The sequence below is a fragment of the Castor canadensis genome, chromosome 13 (genome assembly GCF_047511655.1).
Source record: "Castor canadensis chromosome 13, mCasCan1.hap1v2, whole genome shotgun sequence".
NCBI lineage: Eukaryota > Metazoa > Chordata > Mammalia > Rodentia > Castoridae > Castor > Castor canadensis.
In genome coordinates, this window is record NC_133398.1 from 10,263,659 (window position 1) to 10,283,359 (window position 19,701).

Here is a 19,701-nt window from a genome sequence, read left to right on the forward strand (position 1 = left end):
TGGATTTTGGAATTATAGGAAGGGGTGATGGAAATGTTCTAGAAAAGTCTAATCAATATACTCATTTAAGAGTGTAAAGATGTCGTTACAAACTAATGAAGAGCCAGGCACAGCGGCTCACACATGAAATCCCAGATACTCAGGAAGCAGAGAATGTGGTGCAAGGTCAGCCCAGACGAAAAGTTAGTAAGACCCCATCTCAATCAATAAAAGACAGGGCACTGTAGAATGTGCCTGTCATCTCACCTACACAGGAGTGTAAAGAAGATTGCAGTCCAAGCCAGCCAGGGCATAAATTTGAGATTCTACCTCAAAAATAACCAAAGCTAAAAAGGGCTGGGGGCGTGGTTTAAGTGGTAGCGTGCCTACCTTGCAAGCACAAAGCTCTGAGATCAAACCCTAGTACCAACAATAAAAAAGCAAAACAAAAAAAGCTAATGCAATCTGACTACAGTATTTCAAGATCCTAATATGACCGGTTTTGTTTCATTAAGAAGCAAATATTTAGGACAGTTTGGAGAAAAGGAATGGTAAGAAAATATGAACATTGTTATCATATTTTTGTCCCACTACCACTGCCCAAAATCAACTAATTTTAAACTAAACGCCACAATAATAATAAGCAAACGCATACCTGCATTAGGTTAAATCGTGCCACCTCATTAATAGGTGCATCAGAAATTATTCCATACTGTTCTGGATTGACCACTGCAGGACAAATGAAGCAAGCCAACAGGAGATCAGTACACATTGCTCTGACCTCCCCAACTTCTAACCTATCTACACAAGAGAGGGTTTTGTACATCTGTGACACAATCCACCTCAGACTATGAGGAAAACAGTAGGTGTTCTGTTTCAGATAACCAATAAATTTGTTCACCAAAGCCACCAATTTGGCCTCATTGGAATCCACCATCTCTTGAACTTTTTGCTTGAATCTATCTGAGCCTTTCTCTCCAAAGAGTTTTTCCTGTTGAGATGGGGAGAATCTCTCAATTAGCTTGTTTGGATCTGTTTCCAGGTGATCCTCATCTTCAACAAGCAGCTGCATGATTGGCTCGTGTAAAGTAGCTGTGAGGAAAAGTTTGGCAGAAAAGAGTCCTTCAGAAAAAAGTTTAAATAAGATGCTGAAGGCACAAGTTCCTCTCCTCAAAAGTCGCCTGGGATTGTCACTTTCTTTAAGTTCAAATTCAATCAAGTATCGCAAAACCTGAAGGAGGTAGCTTTCATCTTCTTGCATAATGCAGTTGCCATAAAGGGAGGTAAAAACTGTGTAAATAACACTTTGTGTGTTCTCCTGATTAAGTTTTTCTCCAGCAACCAAAGAGGAGGCAATAAGACGTGGATTTTCCCTTAATCGACTTAAGAACTCTCCATAAGCTGTCTCCTGAAATCCCAATTGCTTGTATCCATCAACAAACTGTGTATCTTCCAAAATCTTGGCATGCTGGCAACATTCAGCAGGGGAGGCTTCAGCACTAAAAAATTAGCAAGCAAGTAAAATAATGTTATTAATAACAGTGATAACATAACACATATACTACACTGAAACATGGAAATATGAGCTGATTACAGTCCCAACAATGAGATCATTCTGAATTGCTAAAATCTTTTAGAATATGAGCATGTGAATGAGCAAAGACAGACAAAACTAAAAAATACAAAGAAAGTCAATTCAAGATTAGTGAAAAGAGTCTGGTGCCAATGGCTCACACCTGTAATCCTACCTACTTAGGAGGCAGAAATCAGGAGGATCTTGGTAAAAACCTATCACAAAAAAGGGCTGGTATAGGCTCTGAGTTCAAACCCCAGTACCAAAAAAAAAAAAAAAAAAAAGATTAAATGAAAAGCATCAATTTGTAGGTACTAACAACTGCTGTCCAGAACTGCACTCTGGAATTAAATTAAAAATTTGCTAACATTAAAACCACTTATTTGTGGACACAAGAAAGTTTACAAATATCCAAATACTAAAAAGTAATCAAAACGAAGTCTATGTCAGGCATAATTGCTCAACTTTTTTTCAACAACAGTGTGCCAGTATGTAATGAGCTGCAGAATCACATCCTTCAACCAGGCTTGTTACTTCTGTAAATAAATCCTAAACGAGCCTAAAGGAGGGGTAAAAATCTACACCAGTGTTCACAGCAGCACTATTGTTTTGTTTGGTCCCGTTTTGTAGTTTTCCCCTAGCTTCCACAGATGAGAGAATAGATGCAATATACTTGTATTTCTGGAACTTGCTTACTTCACTTAACATGGTGAACTCCCGTTCTATCTCTCTTCCTGCAAAAGGACATAATTTTATTCTTTATGGCTGAGTAAAATTTCATTGTGTATATATACCACATTTTCTTTTATCTATTCATCCACTGATGGACACCTAGGTTGATTAATATAGACACTGTGAATACTGCCCCAATAAACATGGTAACTCTGAAGTAAGATGGGTAGATACATTAAACTAGTATAATTAAGTCACATGTGAGTTCTACTTTTAACTTTTTTTTGATGGGATGGTATTTGAACTCATGGATTAGGCTTACAAAGCTGGTGTTCTACTGCTTGGGCCACAACTCCAGTCCATTTTGCTCTGATTATTTTGGAGATGGGATTTCTCCAAAAAAAAAAAAGCGTCTGTTCAGTTCATTTGCCTATTTATTGATTGGATTATTTATTATTTTGATGTTTAATTTTTTTTAGTTCAGATGAATATCTGGCAAAGATTTTCTTCCTTCCATTCTGTACGCTGTCTCTTCACTCTACTAATTGTTTCTTTTGCTGTACAGAAGCTATTTATTTATTTATTTTGTGTGTGTGTATGTGTGTGTGTGTGTGTGTGTGTGTGTGTTACAGAGGACTAAACCAGGGTCTTACACGTGCTAAGGCAAGTTCTTTACCATTTGACTACATGGCCAGACCTTTTGGTATTTTTTTTTTTATTCTGTTGAGACTGGGTCTTGCTAACTTTGCCCAGGTGGCCTCAAACTCATGATCTTCCTGCCTCTGCCTTCTGAGTATCTGGGATTATAGTTGTGTACTACCTTGCCCATATCAGAAGCTTTTTAATTTCATAAATCCTATTTGCCAATTCATGCTCCAGTTTTCTGAGCTATTGGGGTCTTAGTCAGAAAGTCCTTGCCTATGTCTATATCATGAAGTGTTTCCCCTATGTTTTCCTCTTGTAGTTTCAAAGTTTTAGGTCTTGCATTAGGGTCCCTGATCCATTTTGAGGTTTTTATGCTTTTGTTTTTTTCGATACTGATGTTTGAACTCAGAGCCTACACCTTGGGCTACAACACCAGCCCTTTTTTTGTGATGGGTATTTTCAAGATAGGGTCTGTCAAACTATTTGCCCGGGCTGGCTTCAAACCACAATCCTCCTGATCTCTACCTCTGGCGAGATCACTGGTACCTACCTGCCTTTGAGTTGATTTTTTTTATGCAAGGTGAGAGAGAGGGATCTACTTTCAGGAAAACTGCGTACAGTTTTCCCAGCACCACTTGTTAAAGAGGCTGTCTTTTTTGCAATGTATGTTTTTGACACTTTGTCAAGAATCAGACTGCAGCTGGGCGCTTGTGCCTCATGTCTGTAATCCTAGCTACTTGGGAGACTGGGACCGGGAGGATTGTAGTTTGAGGCCAGCCTGGGCAAATAATTGGTGAGACCTCCCACCTCCAAAATCACCAGAGCAAAATGGACCATAGATGTGGTGTAAGCGGTAGAGCACCAGCTTTGCAAGCATGAAGCCCTGAGTTCAAATTCCAGTCCTCACCCCTGCCCCCTCCAAAAAAGAATCAGATTGCAGTACCTGCTTGGGGTTATTTCTGGATCTTCTATTATGCCAGACCATGCTGATTTTGTTACAATGGCACAGCAGTATAGTTTGAAGTTAGGAATTGTGGTACCTCCAGCACTGCTCTTTTTGCTCTGAATTGCTGTGGCTATTCAGGGTCTTCTGTCTTTCCATATGAACTTTATGACTGTTTTTACTACTTCTATGAAGAATGTCATTGGATTCTGATTGGGAATACACTGAATTTGTGTATCATTTTTGATAGTATGGCTGTTTTCACAATATTAATTCTGCCAATCCATGAACTTGGAAGGTCTTTCCATTCTTTAGTGTTTTCTACAATTTCTTTCTTCAGTGCTTTATAGTTTTTCTTTTTTTTTTTTAATTTTTATTTTATTCATATGTGCATACAATGTTGGGTCATTTCTGCCCTCCTTACTTGTGCCCCTTCCCTTACCCCCCCCCCCATAGTTTTTCATTGTAGAAGTCTTCAACATTTTTGGTTAAGTTTATGCCTAATTTTTTTTTTGAGTTTATTATGAATGGGACTGCCTTCCAGACTTCTATTTCAGTGAGTAGTGTGTAGAAAAGCTACTTTTTTTTCCTATGTTCATTTTGTATACTCCTACTTTGTTGAAAGTGCTTATCAGATCTAAGAGCTCCTAGTAGAGTTTTTAGGGTCTTCCCTTCCTATTTGTATTCCTTTTCTTTCTACTGTCTACTGCTCTAGCTAAGAATTCAAACACTGTATTAACTAAGAATGGTGGCAGTGCACACACTTGTATTGTTCCTGGTTTTAGAGGAAATTCACAGCAGCACTGTTTTCTTTACCCTTACTTAGAAAAGAAACTATCTTACTGAGATAAAATACAGGAAACTGCTTAAATCTCAAGAGCTCAATTTCATCAATTTTTATTTACAACCCAGATTAAGACACAGAACAGCTAGATGTGGTGGAACTTGTCTGTAGTCCCAGCTACTTAAGAGACAGAGACAAGAGACTTGAGAGACAGAGACAAGAGGCTTGAGTCCAAGAGTATGAGGTTAGGCTGGGTAATATGATGAGATCCCCATTTCAAAAAAACAAAACAAAAAAAAGTGTGTGGGGTGAAGCTAGGGATATAGGTAGAGAGGTGAAGTAGCACAAGGACCAGGGTTTGACAAACCCCTCCCAGCTCCATGGGGGGTGGGGGAGAGAGGGAGAGAGGGAGAGAGGGAGGAGGAGGAGGAAAAGGAAAAGATGAAGAAGAGATGTCCCAGAATGCTTTTGCATGCCCAACAAGCATCCATTATTTTGATTGCCGTCATCAAAGATCAGTCCTACCTCTTTCTGAATTTCATATAAATACAATCATATAGTATATATTCTTTTGTGTCTGACTTCTTAACATTATACTACTATTATTATAGTTAAAAACTGCTTCTTAGAACAAGAGAACAATAAGGCATTAACATAAGGAAGTATGTAGTTTCTAAAAGTAGATATACAATATCAAAACATGGAAATGCATACAAGTAATATGAGAAAAGTAGAAAACAAGGTGTCTTATTCTCTACAACAACAAAATTTTATATATACAAAGACATAAAAATAGTATGATATAAAACATTGATACTAAAGTTATAACTTTATATAGCAGTGCTTAAGCTAATAAACAAAATTAAGCTGTATATGTTTTATAAGCAAAGAATCACCTTAACACTGATTTAAACTATCTTCAATCATGCACTTTATTGGAAGTATTTACTTAATTACAGTTAGCATATAATTAAAGTGGTTTACAAAATCTATGACCTGAAAAATCTTTCCTTTACCTGGTTATAATAAGCCGATCCAAATTAATTCTCTGTTGTTTTGCAATCCATGCTGTACGATACAGCTTTTCAGCTGTTTTAAGTACGTCTGCATTCAGCCTCTGAATAAGCTGTTTCTCAGAGTTTACATATAACCGTTCCTGTTTGAGGTGATGGGCCAGCGTATGGATATCTAGCTTCACCATCTTTAAATGTGGAAAGAGTGCAAAGGCCAATCACTAAGAATAAAAAGACAAAATAAAAGTTTTATGTCACATAAATTCTTTCCTAAACTTAAAAGGGGTACTAGACAATGCACTAAGATTTAGATTACATTTAGTACCATGTTAATTCTAACTTTGAAATTACCCATTTTTTAATCACAGAAGCAGCACAGGTTCAAAACACAAAATCTGGTTAAAACCAATTATTTTATTTATTTTTGTGGAACTGGAGTTTGAACTCAGGGCTTCAGATTTGCAAAGCAGGCACTCAATCCTCCTGATCTCAGCCTCCCAAGTAGCAAAGATAACAGGTGTGAGCCAACAGCACCCAGCTGTGAATACTGGTTTGTTTAAAAAAGGCCAGTGTCTACTTATTAGCCCTGGAGTTATCCTGGACTGTGCTCTTTCACATCACAATCAATCCATCCTGTTGATTCTGTCTTCAAAATGTATTTCAAGGGCTGTAGGTGTAGCTCAAGTAGTATAGCGCCACCATCCCACTCTCCTTCATATGCTCCAGCCACATCTGCCTCCTTGCTGTCTCTTGAATAAGGCCAAGTCACCCCTCCCTCATAGCCTCTGCATTTGCTGATCCTGCTATCTGGTTGTACTCCAGATGCTGCACAAGTGGTATGTTTATGTCATCACTCAGGTTTCTTTGATAGAATGTCTACTTAGAAAAGTTTTCTCAGAAAACAGTTTCTGAAAGTAGAAAACAGCACTTCCAAAAAGCATTTGTCCCTATCTAGCATTTATTACAGATACCTACTTGCATGTTAGTCATGTTTATTGGATGGCTTCACTACTAAATGTAAGTGCCCCCAGGGCCAGGACTTCTCAGACAATTCTTGTTTATCTTAGTAGCTACACAGACACAAATAGCACAAATATTTTAAAGCATTATTATTTGAGCTTATACTGGAACCTAGAATGCCTACAGGACTGAAAATATTTTTTTATCAACAATAGAAACACCTATGGAACAGATAACAGAATACAATGTTATGTGTCCAGAGAGCACACAGTTGCTAAGTTAGAAAAAGACTAATCATTAAATATTAAACATTTATGAGGCTGAGGTGTAGCTCAATTGTAAAGCACTTGCTTAGCATATCTGAGGATCTAGGTTCCATCCCCAGCAAAACACACCCCCTCACACAGAATTAAAAATTAAGCTAGAATCCAGAAATAGATTTAGTCATCTTTATACTTAATTAGATTTCACAATTTAAAATTTTGATTTCAGCAATTTAAAACTAATTTTTCTCATTATTCTTTCTTTTTTTAATAGATGGGGGTCACACTATGTTGCCCTAGCTGGCCCTGACCTCCTGGGCTCAGCTTCCCAAGTAACTAGGGTCAACTTTTTCCTTATTTTAATAAACTACTGATGACAAGAACAATTTCAGATATTACCATTAACACTGATTTTAATTACTTTCAAGAAACCCATTCTTGTATCTTACCAATTTGTAGCAAACTATGCAAAGCTGTTAATTCAAATATCTTGCACTGCTAAGACTGTCATATCATTTTCCTCTAATATCACCAGTATGTCTGCTTCACATGATTTCTAATGAATTTGTCACAAAAGCATCTATATACACTAAAAAATAAAAGTGGTGACATATATATATGTATTTATACCTATATAAATGCCTACAGAAAATACATACATGACTTTGCAGGGAACTATCACACCTCTAGGCAGTTCTAAATCCATAGGAACAGAAACACTGTTCTAATGGTTTTAATTATGAGAGGTTTCTGTTCTAAGGGTTTTAATTATGAGAGGCATCATGGTTAATTAAAAAGTAACTGACCATACATTGTATATTCTCTGAACCTCAGTTTTTACAATCCATAAAATGTAGACATGGCCAGACACCAGTGGCTCACCTGTGTAATCCTAGCTACTTAGGAGGCAGAGATCAGGAGGATTGAGGTTCGAAGCCAGCCCAGGCAAATAGTTCGTGAGACCCTATCTTAAGAATACCCAAACCAAAAAAAGGACTGGCAGAGTGGCTCAAGTGGTAGAGCACTAGCCTACCAAGCATAAGGCCCTGAGTTCAAACCCTAGTACCACTCCACAAAAAAGTAAATAAAATAAAAATAATGCTCCACTTAATCTAAACAGGAATTGACCTTCTAAGCCAACCAGCAGTCTCAAATGTCTTCCCAGACAATTATTTAAAGAACTTTTAGAGAAAAATCTAAACCATAAGACAAATTTGCTAAGAACTTTTTTCTTTTCTTTTTGCAGTACTGGGGTTTGTACTAAGTGCTTTGTGCTGTGAGGCAGACATTCTACCCCTTGAGCCACACCTTTTTTCTTCTTAAGCTTGGGGGGGGGGTGTGGTCGCCCAAATAATGTATACACATGTAAGTAAATGTAAAAATGATAAAATTAAAAAACAAGAATTATAAGCTTCATTGCATTCCTTTCTATAACAAACTGGTCAGAAAGCCCTAAGAAAAATCAGACAGATTTCTCTACAAGACAATACTTTTAAGACAATCACTTGGGGCTAGTGGTACAGCTCAGTAACAGCGCCCTGCCCAGCACGCATAAGGCCCTAGATAATCAATTTTACGTAAATTAAATTCATACTCTGAATCCTATTTTGTACAGTAAATAGCACAGACCCGATTATGACAATACTATCTCTCTCTCCCATTAGACTGTAAGCAATGAGACTAAAGACTAACTGGATTCTGGATCATGGTAGAGTTGACGACAGGGAGAAAGAAGCTCAAAAGTGCTACGACAGGGAGAAAGAAGCTCAAAAGTGCTAACTAAACTTAATTCTGCTAGTACCAAGGGTACTGGTTTACACATTTTGAAAAAAATAATACCACATACATAACAAAGTAACAGTAACTAGCAGGTTACTACTTAAAAGCCACAGCTGAGAGACTAAGGCGGTAGATGAGTGGTAGAGCACATTCATAGCAAGTGAGGCCCTGGGCTGGAACCCTAGCATCAAAAAATAAACACAATAATGAAAAAAGACAGTTGAGGAAAATAACTTAAGAATTTAAAAAGTAGTCGATGAAGTTGTTCTGCTCTTCTAAGATACCACTTACACATAAGAGAAATTAACAGCCATAAGCTAAGGAACAGCTTAAGTAAAAATTAGATATGACAACTTACAGTAGGAAAGTTTTACCATACTGAAGAACAGGAAAACACAGATATGAGCAAATAGATTAGTTTCCTGAAAAGTTAACAGTAACAACATCAGATTAACACTGATTAGTTTGAACATCAAACTAATATTTATTTACTTAATGTGCCAAGAATGCCAAGATGTTTCTCCTCACTGAACCTCACAGCCCTGGGACAGTGTGCTCTCACTGTCCCTGCCCAACAGCTGAGAAAGTGTTAGCATACCTAGTGGTGTGACTCAGCTCTGTCTGACTCCAAGGAAGTACTTGCTCTCAACCAACTAATCTAAACATTTTTTCAGTAACATTCTACTTTGATTTTTAGTATGTTGAGAATTGATTTCTCTAAGTTCAAACCCCAGTACCACCAATTAAAAAAAAAAAAAAAAGAATTGATTCCTTTAAGTGTTTTTTGTTTGTTTGTTTGATATGATGGTTTTTAGAGAACTTTATTTGGCTTCTGGAGACATCTATTTCATTTAAATTTACACCTAAATACCATATAAACTGGTGAGGAGGTAGAGAAAACAGACCTCTTACATTCTATTGGGGGGAATGTAATTTTATATAGCCACTATGGAAACAATAAGATCCATCAAAATATTAAAACTAAACTACCACAAGATCCAACAATCCCACAACTGGGTATATAATCAAAGGAAATGAAATCAGTGTGTCAAAGAGATTATCTGCACTTTCACATATATTGAAATATTACCCACAACAGCCAATACATGGAATCAACCATACATGTCCATGAACAGATAAACGGCCAAAGAAAATGTGGTATATATACACAATGGTATACTCTTCAGCCATAGAAAGAAGAAACCTCTGTCATTTGCAAAACAAGGATGGAACTATAGATCATTATGTTAACTGAAATAAGCCAGACAAGAAGACAAAGTAATGTATGTTCTCGCTCATAATGTGGAATCTGAAAAAGCTGACCTCACAGAAATAGAAAATAGAATGGTGGTTTCCAGAGACTGGGGTGGCTGGGGGATGGGGAGATGCTGGTTAAAACATATAGAATTACAGTTAGGAGGAATAAGTACAAGAGTTCTATTTCATAGCATGGTAACAATAGTTAATGATGATATACTATTTTCTTGAGAAAGAGGCCAGAAGAGTGGATACTAAGTGATCTCCCCACAAACCACAAAAATAGTATCTATGTGAAGTGATTCATATGTTAATTAGCTAGGTTTAACTATTCTACAGGTGAATTTATCTTTCAAGGAATGATGCTTCCTTGAATATAATATTCAATTTATTGTTATTGTAATAAAATTATATTTGTTAATTTAAAAATTAAATGAATGGGAAAAATAAAGACAATAACTACCATATAAAGCACAGATGCCCCCAGCACTCATCTGAACTTACTCTTTTTCTCTTGGCAGTGCTGAGGATGGAACCTAGGCCCTCATGCACACTAGGGAAATATTCTACACTGGGCTGAGCTACATGTACCCCAGATCCAAATTCTGTATTTCTTTTACCCACAAAACATCTTAGCTGGGTATAGTGGAACCTGTATGTAATCCCAGCTACCCAGTAGATTGAGAAGGATTGCCATGTTTGAGGACAGCCTGGGCAATTTAGCAAGACCTTGTCTTAAAAAAAAAAAAAAAAAAAAAAAAAAAAAGTCATAATATCAAGACAGAATCTCAAAATTCAAAAGGTTATTCAAAGCCACCTTCTCCCATTTAATTTAAATCAATAAATATTTTTTGAGCTGTTTTCATTCTGCCAGGCCCTAAGAATACAGCACAGAATAAAATAGACACAACCTCTAGAACAGAGGTTTACTTCATAAACCAGAAGTAAAAAAAGTATGATGAAAAGGAAAAATAAGAGTCTCAAGACTTAAAAACCTCCAAAACAGAACCTAACAATTTCTCTCCTAAAACCAAAAACTGATTAAACTTTCTTATTTCTGTCACAGTATGATCCTAGTCAATTTCAATGCTCTCTGTTTACTTACACCTGTGGATAAGAAAACAAGCACACACTGTCTCAAAACTTAGAACTCATTCTTTTCTGCAGCAGCAAGCCTGTCACCAAGTTCTACTCCTACATCTAGCCTTTAATTTCTAACTAATCTGAAAATTACTAATTTAGTACCATGAATCTATGACAACTAAAAAAATTTCCTAACATATTCCTCTACTTAGGTTCTTCTCTTTCCAATCTATCCTACACTGACATTAGTATTTCCAAAGAAACACTTGGATATAAACCTTCCCAGTCTGTCCTAAATCTCTTTAAAAGTCATTAATGATTTCCTAATAGTGCCAGAATATATTAAAACTTCTGCAGAGGACAAAAGGAAGCCTTTTATTAATTCTCTATGCTTCCAATAGTTGGAGGCCCCAGAAAACTCTGTATGTATTTGGCAAGACCTCCTCTCTTGCATTCCTTCACCCCTTAAAGCCAACACCACCAAAACTGACCTTCAATACCAGCTCTCAATTTCACCTGTCCTTATTTCTGTTCATGCCAACCACACTAAGAAATCTAGAACTCCCAGGTGATCCTCATCCTGCAGAACCTAGACAGCTTTGTATAAATCCTCCTCCAACCTCACCTCCTGCCCCTCCCCACCTTTTCAATCCTTTCCTTGGTGGCCCTGAAACAGAAAATTCTCAATAATTTGAACCTTTTCCAGAAAGGATCCCTTTATTATCTTCCTTTAACTGAATACTGGCTGTTCCACGGGAACCCTGTTTCCTTTACAAACCTCTCAGGCCTGTTTTCTCTCCCATGCCCTATACACTCTTAAAACCTCCTCCCTTCCTCCTCCACTAAAAACCCAGCTCTGAATCTTATATCACCAGACCACATCACCCACTACTCTCTGCCTGCTGCAATCATAGATCAGTTTTTTTCTTACTCTTCAAACACCTGCAAGCTCCAACAATCATTTGACCCCACCAAGACTTTCAAGCCACTGATCCTATCCCCACCTGCCCCCCACACTTTTTGTTTTTTTTAAATAACTGTTTCACTATGTGGCCCAGGCTAGCCTCAGACTCAATAGCCTCAGCCTTCCAGGTGCTGGGATTACAGGCACACACCAATGAGCCCAGCCTCTGCCTTTTAAGTTAACCTTCACCCCTCCCTGTGTTTGCATCCCTCCTCACCTAGTTAGTATAAATTCCATGGTCAATCATTACAGTCATTTCTGTGAATGTCCCCTCAATTTGCTCTTCTCACCTGTCTAAACCATAATCCCAGATAAACCCATACTCTAGTTTACCAGTACCTGTGAATGAGAAAATACACACACACACACACACACACACACACAGTCAAATTCAAGACCACAAACCCAAAATGGGCCCTAACTGCTGGACAAAATGCACATTCTAGCTGGATGCTGGTGGCTTATGCCTGTAATTCTGGCTACTCAGGAGGCAGAGATCAGGATTGTAGTTCAAAGCCAGGGGGGACAAACAGTTCACAACACCTGACTTCAAATACCTATCACAAAAAAAAGAGCTAGCAGAGAGGCTTAAATAATAAGAGCACCTGCCTAGCATGTGCAAGGCCCTGAGTTCAAACCCCAGTACTGACAAATGCACATTTTACGTCCCCTGTCTATCTACCATCCTCTCATTCTCCAGGCAGCTAATTCATACCATCCTCTTTTTGCACTTCTTCTCCAGGAATAAGAAGAGATTTTCCACAAGCTCAAGCATCATATGTATACTTGAGTTCTGTATCTTCTTTTCCTTTCAATGAACTGCTTTTCTCCTGCTTAAGCAAATTCTCACTTCAAGAATACTTTCCTCCCTTCATACCTACTCAAGAACATTGTTAAAATCCCAGCCACCCCATCCCCACCGTTCATATTTCCATCTCTCCTGGATTGTTCTCACCAACATATAAATACGCTGTTACTTTTCATACTAAAAAAAAGAAAAAACCTGTCTTCCATCTTCATCCTCATTTTTCTCCTTCCCTTTCAACAAAACTCCTTGACAAAGGTGTTTAAAACCACCATCTCAGGTTTCCTGTCTCTCACTCACTTCTGAAACCACGTCCATCAGTCTTCCTCACCACTTCATGAAAACTGCTAGTGTTCAACAATAAACACAATGCTAAATCCATGGTAAACTATCATCCCTCCTCTTCTTGCACTAACAAAGCTGTTGAGATGGTTAATCTCTCTCCTTCATGAAATACCTTGACTTCTAGACATCAAAACCTCATGATTCTCCTCCTGTCTTCATTTCCACTCAGTCTGTTTCCTTTGTTAGTGCCCCGTCTCCTCCTTGACTTCAAAACACTGGAGTTCTAAGGCTCAACCTTTAGACATTTCTTTCTTCTACACTCACTACCTATGCAATCTTAATCAGTCTTGTGGCTGTATGTGCCATCAAATTAATATCACCAGCCCTACCTTTCCCCTGAATCCCACGTAAACATATGAAACTGCTTCCTTAGCATCTCCCTTGGGTTGTCTAATAGGTGTCTCAAATTTAACATATCCAAATTCAACTGCACCCTGAAAAAAAAATAAAAATAAAAACCAACCCCTTGGGGCTGGTGAAGTGGCTCAAGTGGTAGCACACCTGCCTAGCAAGCACAAGGCCTTGAGTTCAAACTCCAGTGCTACAAAAAAACACAAAAACAAACAATAAAGTCTTCTCCATCTTTTGATTACTCAAACCAAAACCTTTCTCATCATTCTTTTCATTGACTGATTGATTGGTAGGATTGGGCTGAGGCTTGCAAAGCAGGCACTCTGCTGCTTGAGCCACACCCCCAGCTCATTTTGCTCTGGTTATTTTGAGATGAGGTTTCTCAGACTATTTGCCCAGGCTTGCCTTGAGCCTTGATTCTCCTGATCTCAGCCTCCTAAGTAATTAGGATTATAGACATGAACCCTAGTGCCTGGCTTTTTTTGACTCCCTTTTTCCTCTGCATTCTGTCTCCTTTGTCTGGATGAGATCATTCTTTGGTGGATGAACATTATAAAATTATCAGCAAACACAAACCAAGGTAAATGTAGTACTGAAAACATTAAAAATAACAAATACAAGTTTCATGAAAAAAAAAAGGAAAAATGGAGGTGCTTACAACTTCAATTATTCCTTACTTCCTGGAGGATATTTCCAAAGCCCTTAGCTTAATATTCAAGTCCAGTCTTACCTAAGGCCACCCCTCCAATTTTGTTTTAAACTATTTCTTTACATTAAACTACTCCAGTCAAACTGGGCTTCTCATTTTATTTTTTTTTCTCCCTTTACTAATGTATATTAACAACACAAAGGGGTTTCATTGTGCTATTTCTATACATGTATATAATGTACGTACTTTGATCAAATCCACCCCTCTTTCTTTCTTTCTTGTCCCTTTCCCCCTTTTATTAAACAATTTGAACAGGTTTCATTATTCTATTTTTATACAACTGAATGAAGTACTTTGCTCATATTCTACCCCCCACCCCCACTTCTTTCATCCTTCCCTGTCCTGCTGGTTGGTTCCCACCACCAAATAGTCCTCCATTTTACATTCATGTCATTTTTTTTTTTTTGGTAATGTCTAGATTCCACATTATGAGAGAACATATTTATGTTTGTCTTTCTCAGTTTAGCTTATTTCTATTAACATAATGATTTATAGTTCCATTCATTTTCCTGCAAACTACATACTTTCATTCTTCTTCAAGGCTGAATAATACTCCACTGTGCATATATACTCCATTTTCTTTATTCATTCATCAGTTGATGGAGACGTTAGCTGATTCCATAGTTTAGTAATTGTGAATAATGCTCCAATAAACATGGGTGTACAGGTATCTTTATTGTATGCAGACTTACATTCCTTTGGATATATGTCAAAGCGTAGTATAGCTGGATCATACAGTAATTCTATTTTTACAGGTTTTGGCTAGGAGGGGGACTGGACTGGGATTTGCATTTCCTAGGTAGACACTCTACCACTTGAACAAATCCACCAGCTCTTTTTGCCATGGTTTATTTATTCACTTTTTGGCAGTACTGGGGATTGAACACAGGGCAATCATGCTTGCAAAGCAGGCACTCTACCACTTGAGTCATTCTACCAGCCCTTGCCTTGGTTATTTTTATTTATTATTTTTTTTTCATGGTATTGGGGATCGAACCCAGAGCCTTGTGCATACTAGGCAAACACTTAACCACTGAGTATATCCCCAGCCCTTGCCATGGTTATTTTTGAGATAGTGTCTCACTACCTCACTCATTCTACCTGTGCTTCCCTGGCTAGCGTGGGTGACAGATGTGTACCATTACCCCCAGCCATTGGTTGAGATGGGGTCTTGCAAATTTTTTGCCTGGACTAGCAGACTGTCCTGATCTCTGCCTTATAAGTAGCTACTAGGATCAAAAGCTTGAGCCCACCACACTCAGCCTCTATTTTTAGTTTTTTGAAGAACCTCCATACTGATTTTCCATAGTGGGGTACACTAATTAACACTCCCATCAACACTGTATTAGCCCCCACCTCCAACATCCTTCCCTCCATTTGTTGTTTTCTTGGTGAGTAGCTATTCTGACTGGGGTGATATGGAATCTCAGTGTCATTTTGATTTGCAATTCCTTTACAAATAAGGATGTTGAACATTTCTTCATGTATTTATTGGCCTCGTTTTTATTTTTGATTCAATTTTATGACATTTATATCAGGCCCCATCTAATCTACTTGCTCTAATTTCCAAGGTTTGGCTCAATAAAACCTTCCCCTGAAAACATACACGACTGCCCCAGTGATAAATCCCAACTCTGACCTAGTGAAGAAATGATTATCCACACCACTAATTTGGAACTGTTGTTTTTGTGGTTTGTTTTGGTTTTATTTGTATTGCCTTCTTCAGTGTTTATATACGGCCCTTCCAGCAAGAATTGTAGGTTCCCTCAAAGACAGAGAGCATCTCTTGACCAAACACAGAAAGTCTCGATACATCTTTACTAATATTCGCATCATTACAAACTGTTCTGTGAAAAAGACTGTAAGTGGTATCAAAGAACTTAAAAATTAACACATACTTTCCAAATTAGGTAATGTTCTTTTTTTTTTTTTTTTTTTTTTAACAGTACAGGGGTTTGAACTCAGGGGCTCATGCTTGCTAGGCAGGTGCTCTACCACTTGAGCCACTCCACCAGCCCTTTTTGGTGTTGGGTATATGAGACAAGAGTTTTGTGAACTATTTGTGCCCCCTGGCTTTGAACTGAGATCCTTCTGATCTCTGCCTCCTGAGTAGCTACGATTACAGGTGTGAACCACTGGTGCCTAATGATAATTTCTTTTAAATTGTTTAAAAAACTAGACGTTGACCACTTTAAATTTAATATCACTTTCCACTCTTTCTATAAGAATAAAATATATAATACACCCATGAATATTAGACCAGATTTTGAAGAATAAATTTAAGTTTCCAACTCATGTAATTAAAACTTATCACTGGGAGGCCTATGGAGGAATTTTAATGAGAAGTAAAGTACACTGGGTTTCTGTATCCTTCTATGATTGTATACTGTAGAGACCAGCAAACTATGGCTTTCAGGTTAATTTGAGCCTGCTGCCTGTTTATATAAATAAAGTTTTATTGGAACACAGCCATGCCCATCTGTTTATATATTTTTCTGTGACTGTTTCATGCCACAATGGTAGAGCTGAATAGATGCCAGGATCCTCCATAGTCCATATGGCCCATAAGCCTAAAATATTTACTATCTGACCCTCTACAGAAGTTTGCTAAACATTGATAAGCAACTATATGTACTCTCAGAAAGAGCATGGAGAAGAAGCATAGCCTGATAAGGTGAAATGTGTAAACTATAAAGTATATTAAAACTTCCAAGGAGGATACACACATTACAAAATTAACAACTATACCTAAACAAACTCCTATGATTCAAGAGGTCTAAAAAATAGGGAAAAAAATGTCAAACTTTCTATAGGAAAGAATATTTCATGGAGAATTTCTAATTAAAGACATCCTAAATTGATGATATGTACCTACTAGTTCTGCCAGTTCTGGATTAACAGATAGTGTTCAATTAAACAAACTAGTCATCCCTTTATTAACCAAATAAATTCAGAAATAATGTTAGGACAGTAAATAGAAGAAGACCAATTCCTACTTACTTTTTTAATATAGAGAATACCTAGGTCAACATAGTGAAAAGGATACTAAAACTAGATTTAGAAGATCTGAGGAGTTCAGACTGGAGCCTGTTGGCAATGTGACTTGTGGCTGCTTACATCACCAAATGTGAAGTAATGTCTACCTCACAGTAAATTTTAAGAGGTCTATAAAGTGTAAATGTGCAATGTAGAATGTCATCATTCTTGTAAAGTAATTTTATCATTTCATTAGGACAAAGAGAGACCCCATATCTATCACATGGCAAAACTGACAAAAATGGACCTTTTTATGAAAGTGGGAAATATCAAAGCTTTAACTTAAAAAGAGACTACTTGCTAACATTATGGATCCTACACCATTGAAAATAAACTATCTTCAATCTAAGGTCATTATTAGTACACATGTGACTCATCAAATAAAGCATCATTTGCAAATAAAACAATGTATCTAATTAAGATGATCCAATTTAAAAAAAAATCACAAGATGACAACTAAATGTGATATAGTATGTTGGAACAGAAAAAGGACACACAGGTAAAAACTGAGTAAATCTGAATAAACTATGAACTTTTGTTAACAGTGTATCAAAGGACTGGGGGTGTGGCTCAAGAGGAAGAGCACCTGACCAGCAAGTATGAAGCCAATGAATTCAATCTGCAGTACTGCAAGTAATAAGCATAGATACTGTTCTTTCACTATAACAAATGTACCATACTAATATAAAATGTTAGCAATGGGGGAACTATGGGAGCTCTGTACTATCTTAATTTTTCTGTCACTCTAAACTAACCATTTAATTTTTGAGGGGGGAGGGACTGGGGTTTGAACCAGGGCTTCAAGCTTGCAAAGCATGAGCTCTTCCGCTTGAGCCACACCTCCAGTCCATTTCGCTCTGATTATTATTGTTTTTTTTTCCAGATAGGGCCTAGCAAACTATTTGCCCCTGCTGGCTTCGAACCACAATTCTAATTGCTGTCCCCCTAAATAGCTATGATTACAAGTATGAGCCACTGGCGTTTGGCTTGCTCTGATTATTTTGGAGATTTATTACATTCCCCAACAACCGCCACCTAAAAAAGGGATCAACTATTGTATACTGTTCTAGAACCCATTAATATCTGTAATACATTTCAGTGCTTAAACTGTTATACTGGAAATATTTTTTCTTTTATTCACTGTGATCAGAAAAATGAAATACAGAAATTTCATCACACAAAATTTCCATAGCTTTATTGCATTTTGCACTAATTTCTGGCATATTGAAAGAAGGCAAATATGTTTCCTACCCAGAAATTCTTAAGAAAAGCCAGGTTTCAGGGAAGAGGAAATCTTCATTTTTGGAGCCTGGGTGTATGCCATTATGAGACTCAGCACCCCAACGCCATTTGCCAACTGACCCTCCCTTCCCCTACGCCGCCCCTTGCCAGCTCGAAGAAGCCAGAGCGAACACAACGCCCCGCTTCCTTAACAAACAAAAAAGGGAGGAATGTTGGCAATAATGGCGCCGATAGGTTTCAGTTCTTACTGAACGTGAACCAGGGTGGTGGTCCTGCCTCAAGTCCAGCTTGAATCCTCCTCCTGCCCCAACCTCCAATCAGCATGAACCATAAGATCCTAACCAATCAGCTCATGCTGAGTCTCACTGAGGGGTATTTAAGCCTCTGCCCTTCCTGCTTCTTGCTCTCTTGGCTCTCTGCTCTCTGCTCTCTCCCTCTCCTACCCAGCAATAAAGAATCTCTTGGCCAGAAAAAAAAGAAAGAAAGAAAGAAAAGCCAGGAAGACAGGTGTAGGTGGATCACATCTGTAATCCTAGCTACTCGGGATGCAGAGATCAGGACTGAGGTTCAAAGCCAGGCGTGGCAAACAGTTTGCTAGACCCTATCTTGAAAATACCCAACACAAAAAAGGGCTAGTAGAGTGGTTCAAGTAGTAGAGTTCTGGCATACAAGCATGAGGCCCTGAATTCAAACCTCAGTGCTGTCCCCTCCACCCCCAAAAAAGGAAAGAAAAGCCAGGGTTTTAAAAATTAATTAATTTACTTGTTTATTTTTGCAGTGCAGGGGATAGAACCTGGGGTCTCAGGTATGCAAGTTTTTATATTAACTTTTGCCTAATAGCAAACCTTTTTCAAGCCCATCAGTAGTGATGGGTTAGCCTGGGCATGGTAGTACATGCCAGTAATCCCAGCACTCCAGTAATCCCACCACTAGTAGAAGGAAGAAGGGGGATCACCAGTTCCAGGCCAGCCTGAGCTAAGGAGACCCTGTCTCAAAAAAAACTAAAGGCTGTGGATATATAGCATAGTGTAGAACACATGTCTATCACGTGCAATGCCCTGGGTTCAATGCTCCCCACCCCCCAAAAAAAAGAAAGAAAAGAAAGCAGCAGTAATGGTTGAGGTTGAAGAGTGTTAACTGGTACCATCAAAGCACATGGGCACTTAGGAAATAACAGAAATAACTATCACACATTCGAAGGGGTATTAGTAACTAGGCATTTCTTTTGACATTCCTATTTAATTTACGTAACCCTTTTCTAAGATAAATTTGTTTTGTTTGCTTGTTCTATGTTTTGG

General features: G+C 38.0%; 1 protein-coding gene across 5 annotated transcripts in view; it reads right to left on the minus strand.

The window, feature by feature from the left end:
- Gapvd1 (GTPase activating protein and VPS9 domains 1) overlaps window positions 1–19,701 on the minus strand; it is a 79,089-nt gene that overhangs the window by 42,694 nt on the left and 16,694 nt on the right. For all 5 annotated transcript variants that reach the window (XM_074053205.1, XM_074053204.1, XM_074053202.1 and 2 more), the window contains 2 exons: window positions 5,613–5,830; window positions 635–1,478 (listed from right to left, as the gene is read on the minus strand). In XM_074053205.1, the coding sequence (XP_073909306.1) occupies window positions 635–1,478; window positions 5,613–5,797 (1,029 nt within the window). In that variant the 5' untranslated portion in view covers window positions 5,798–5,830. The remainder of the gene's footprint in view (window positions 1–634; window positions 1,479–5,612; window positions 5,831–19,701) is intronic.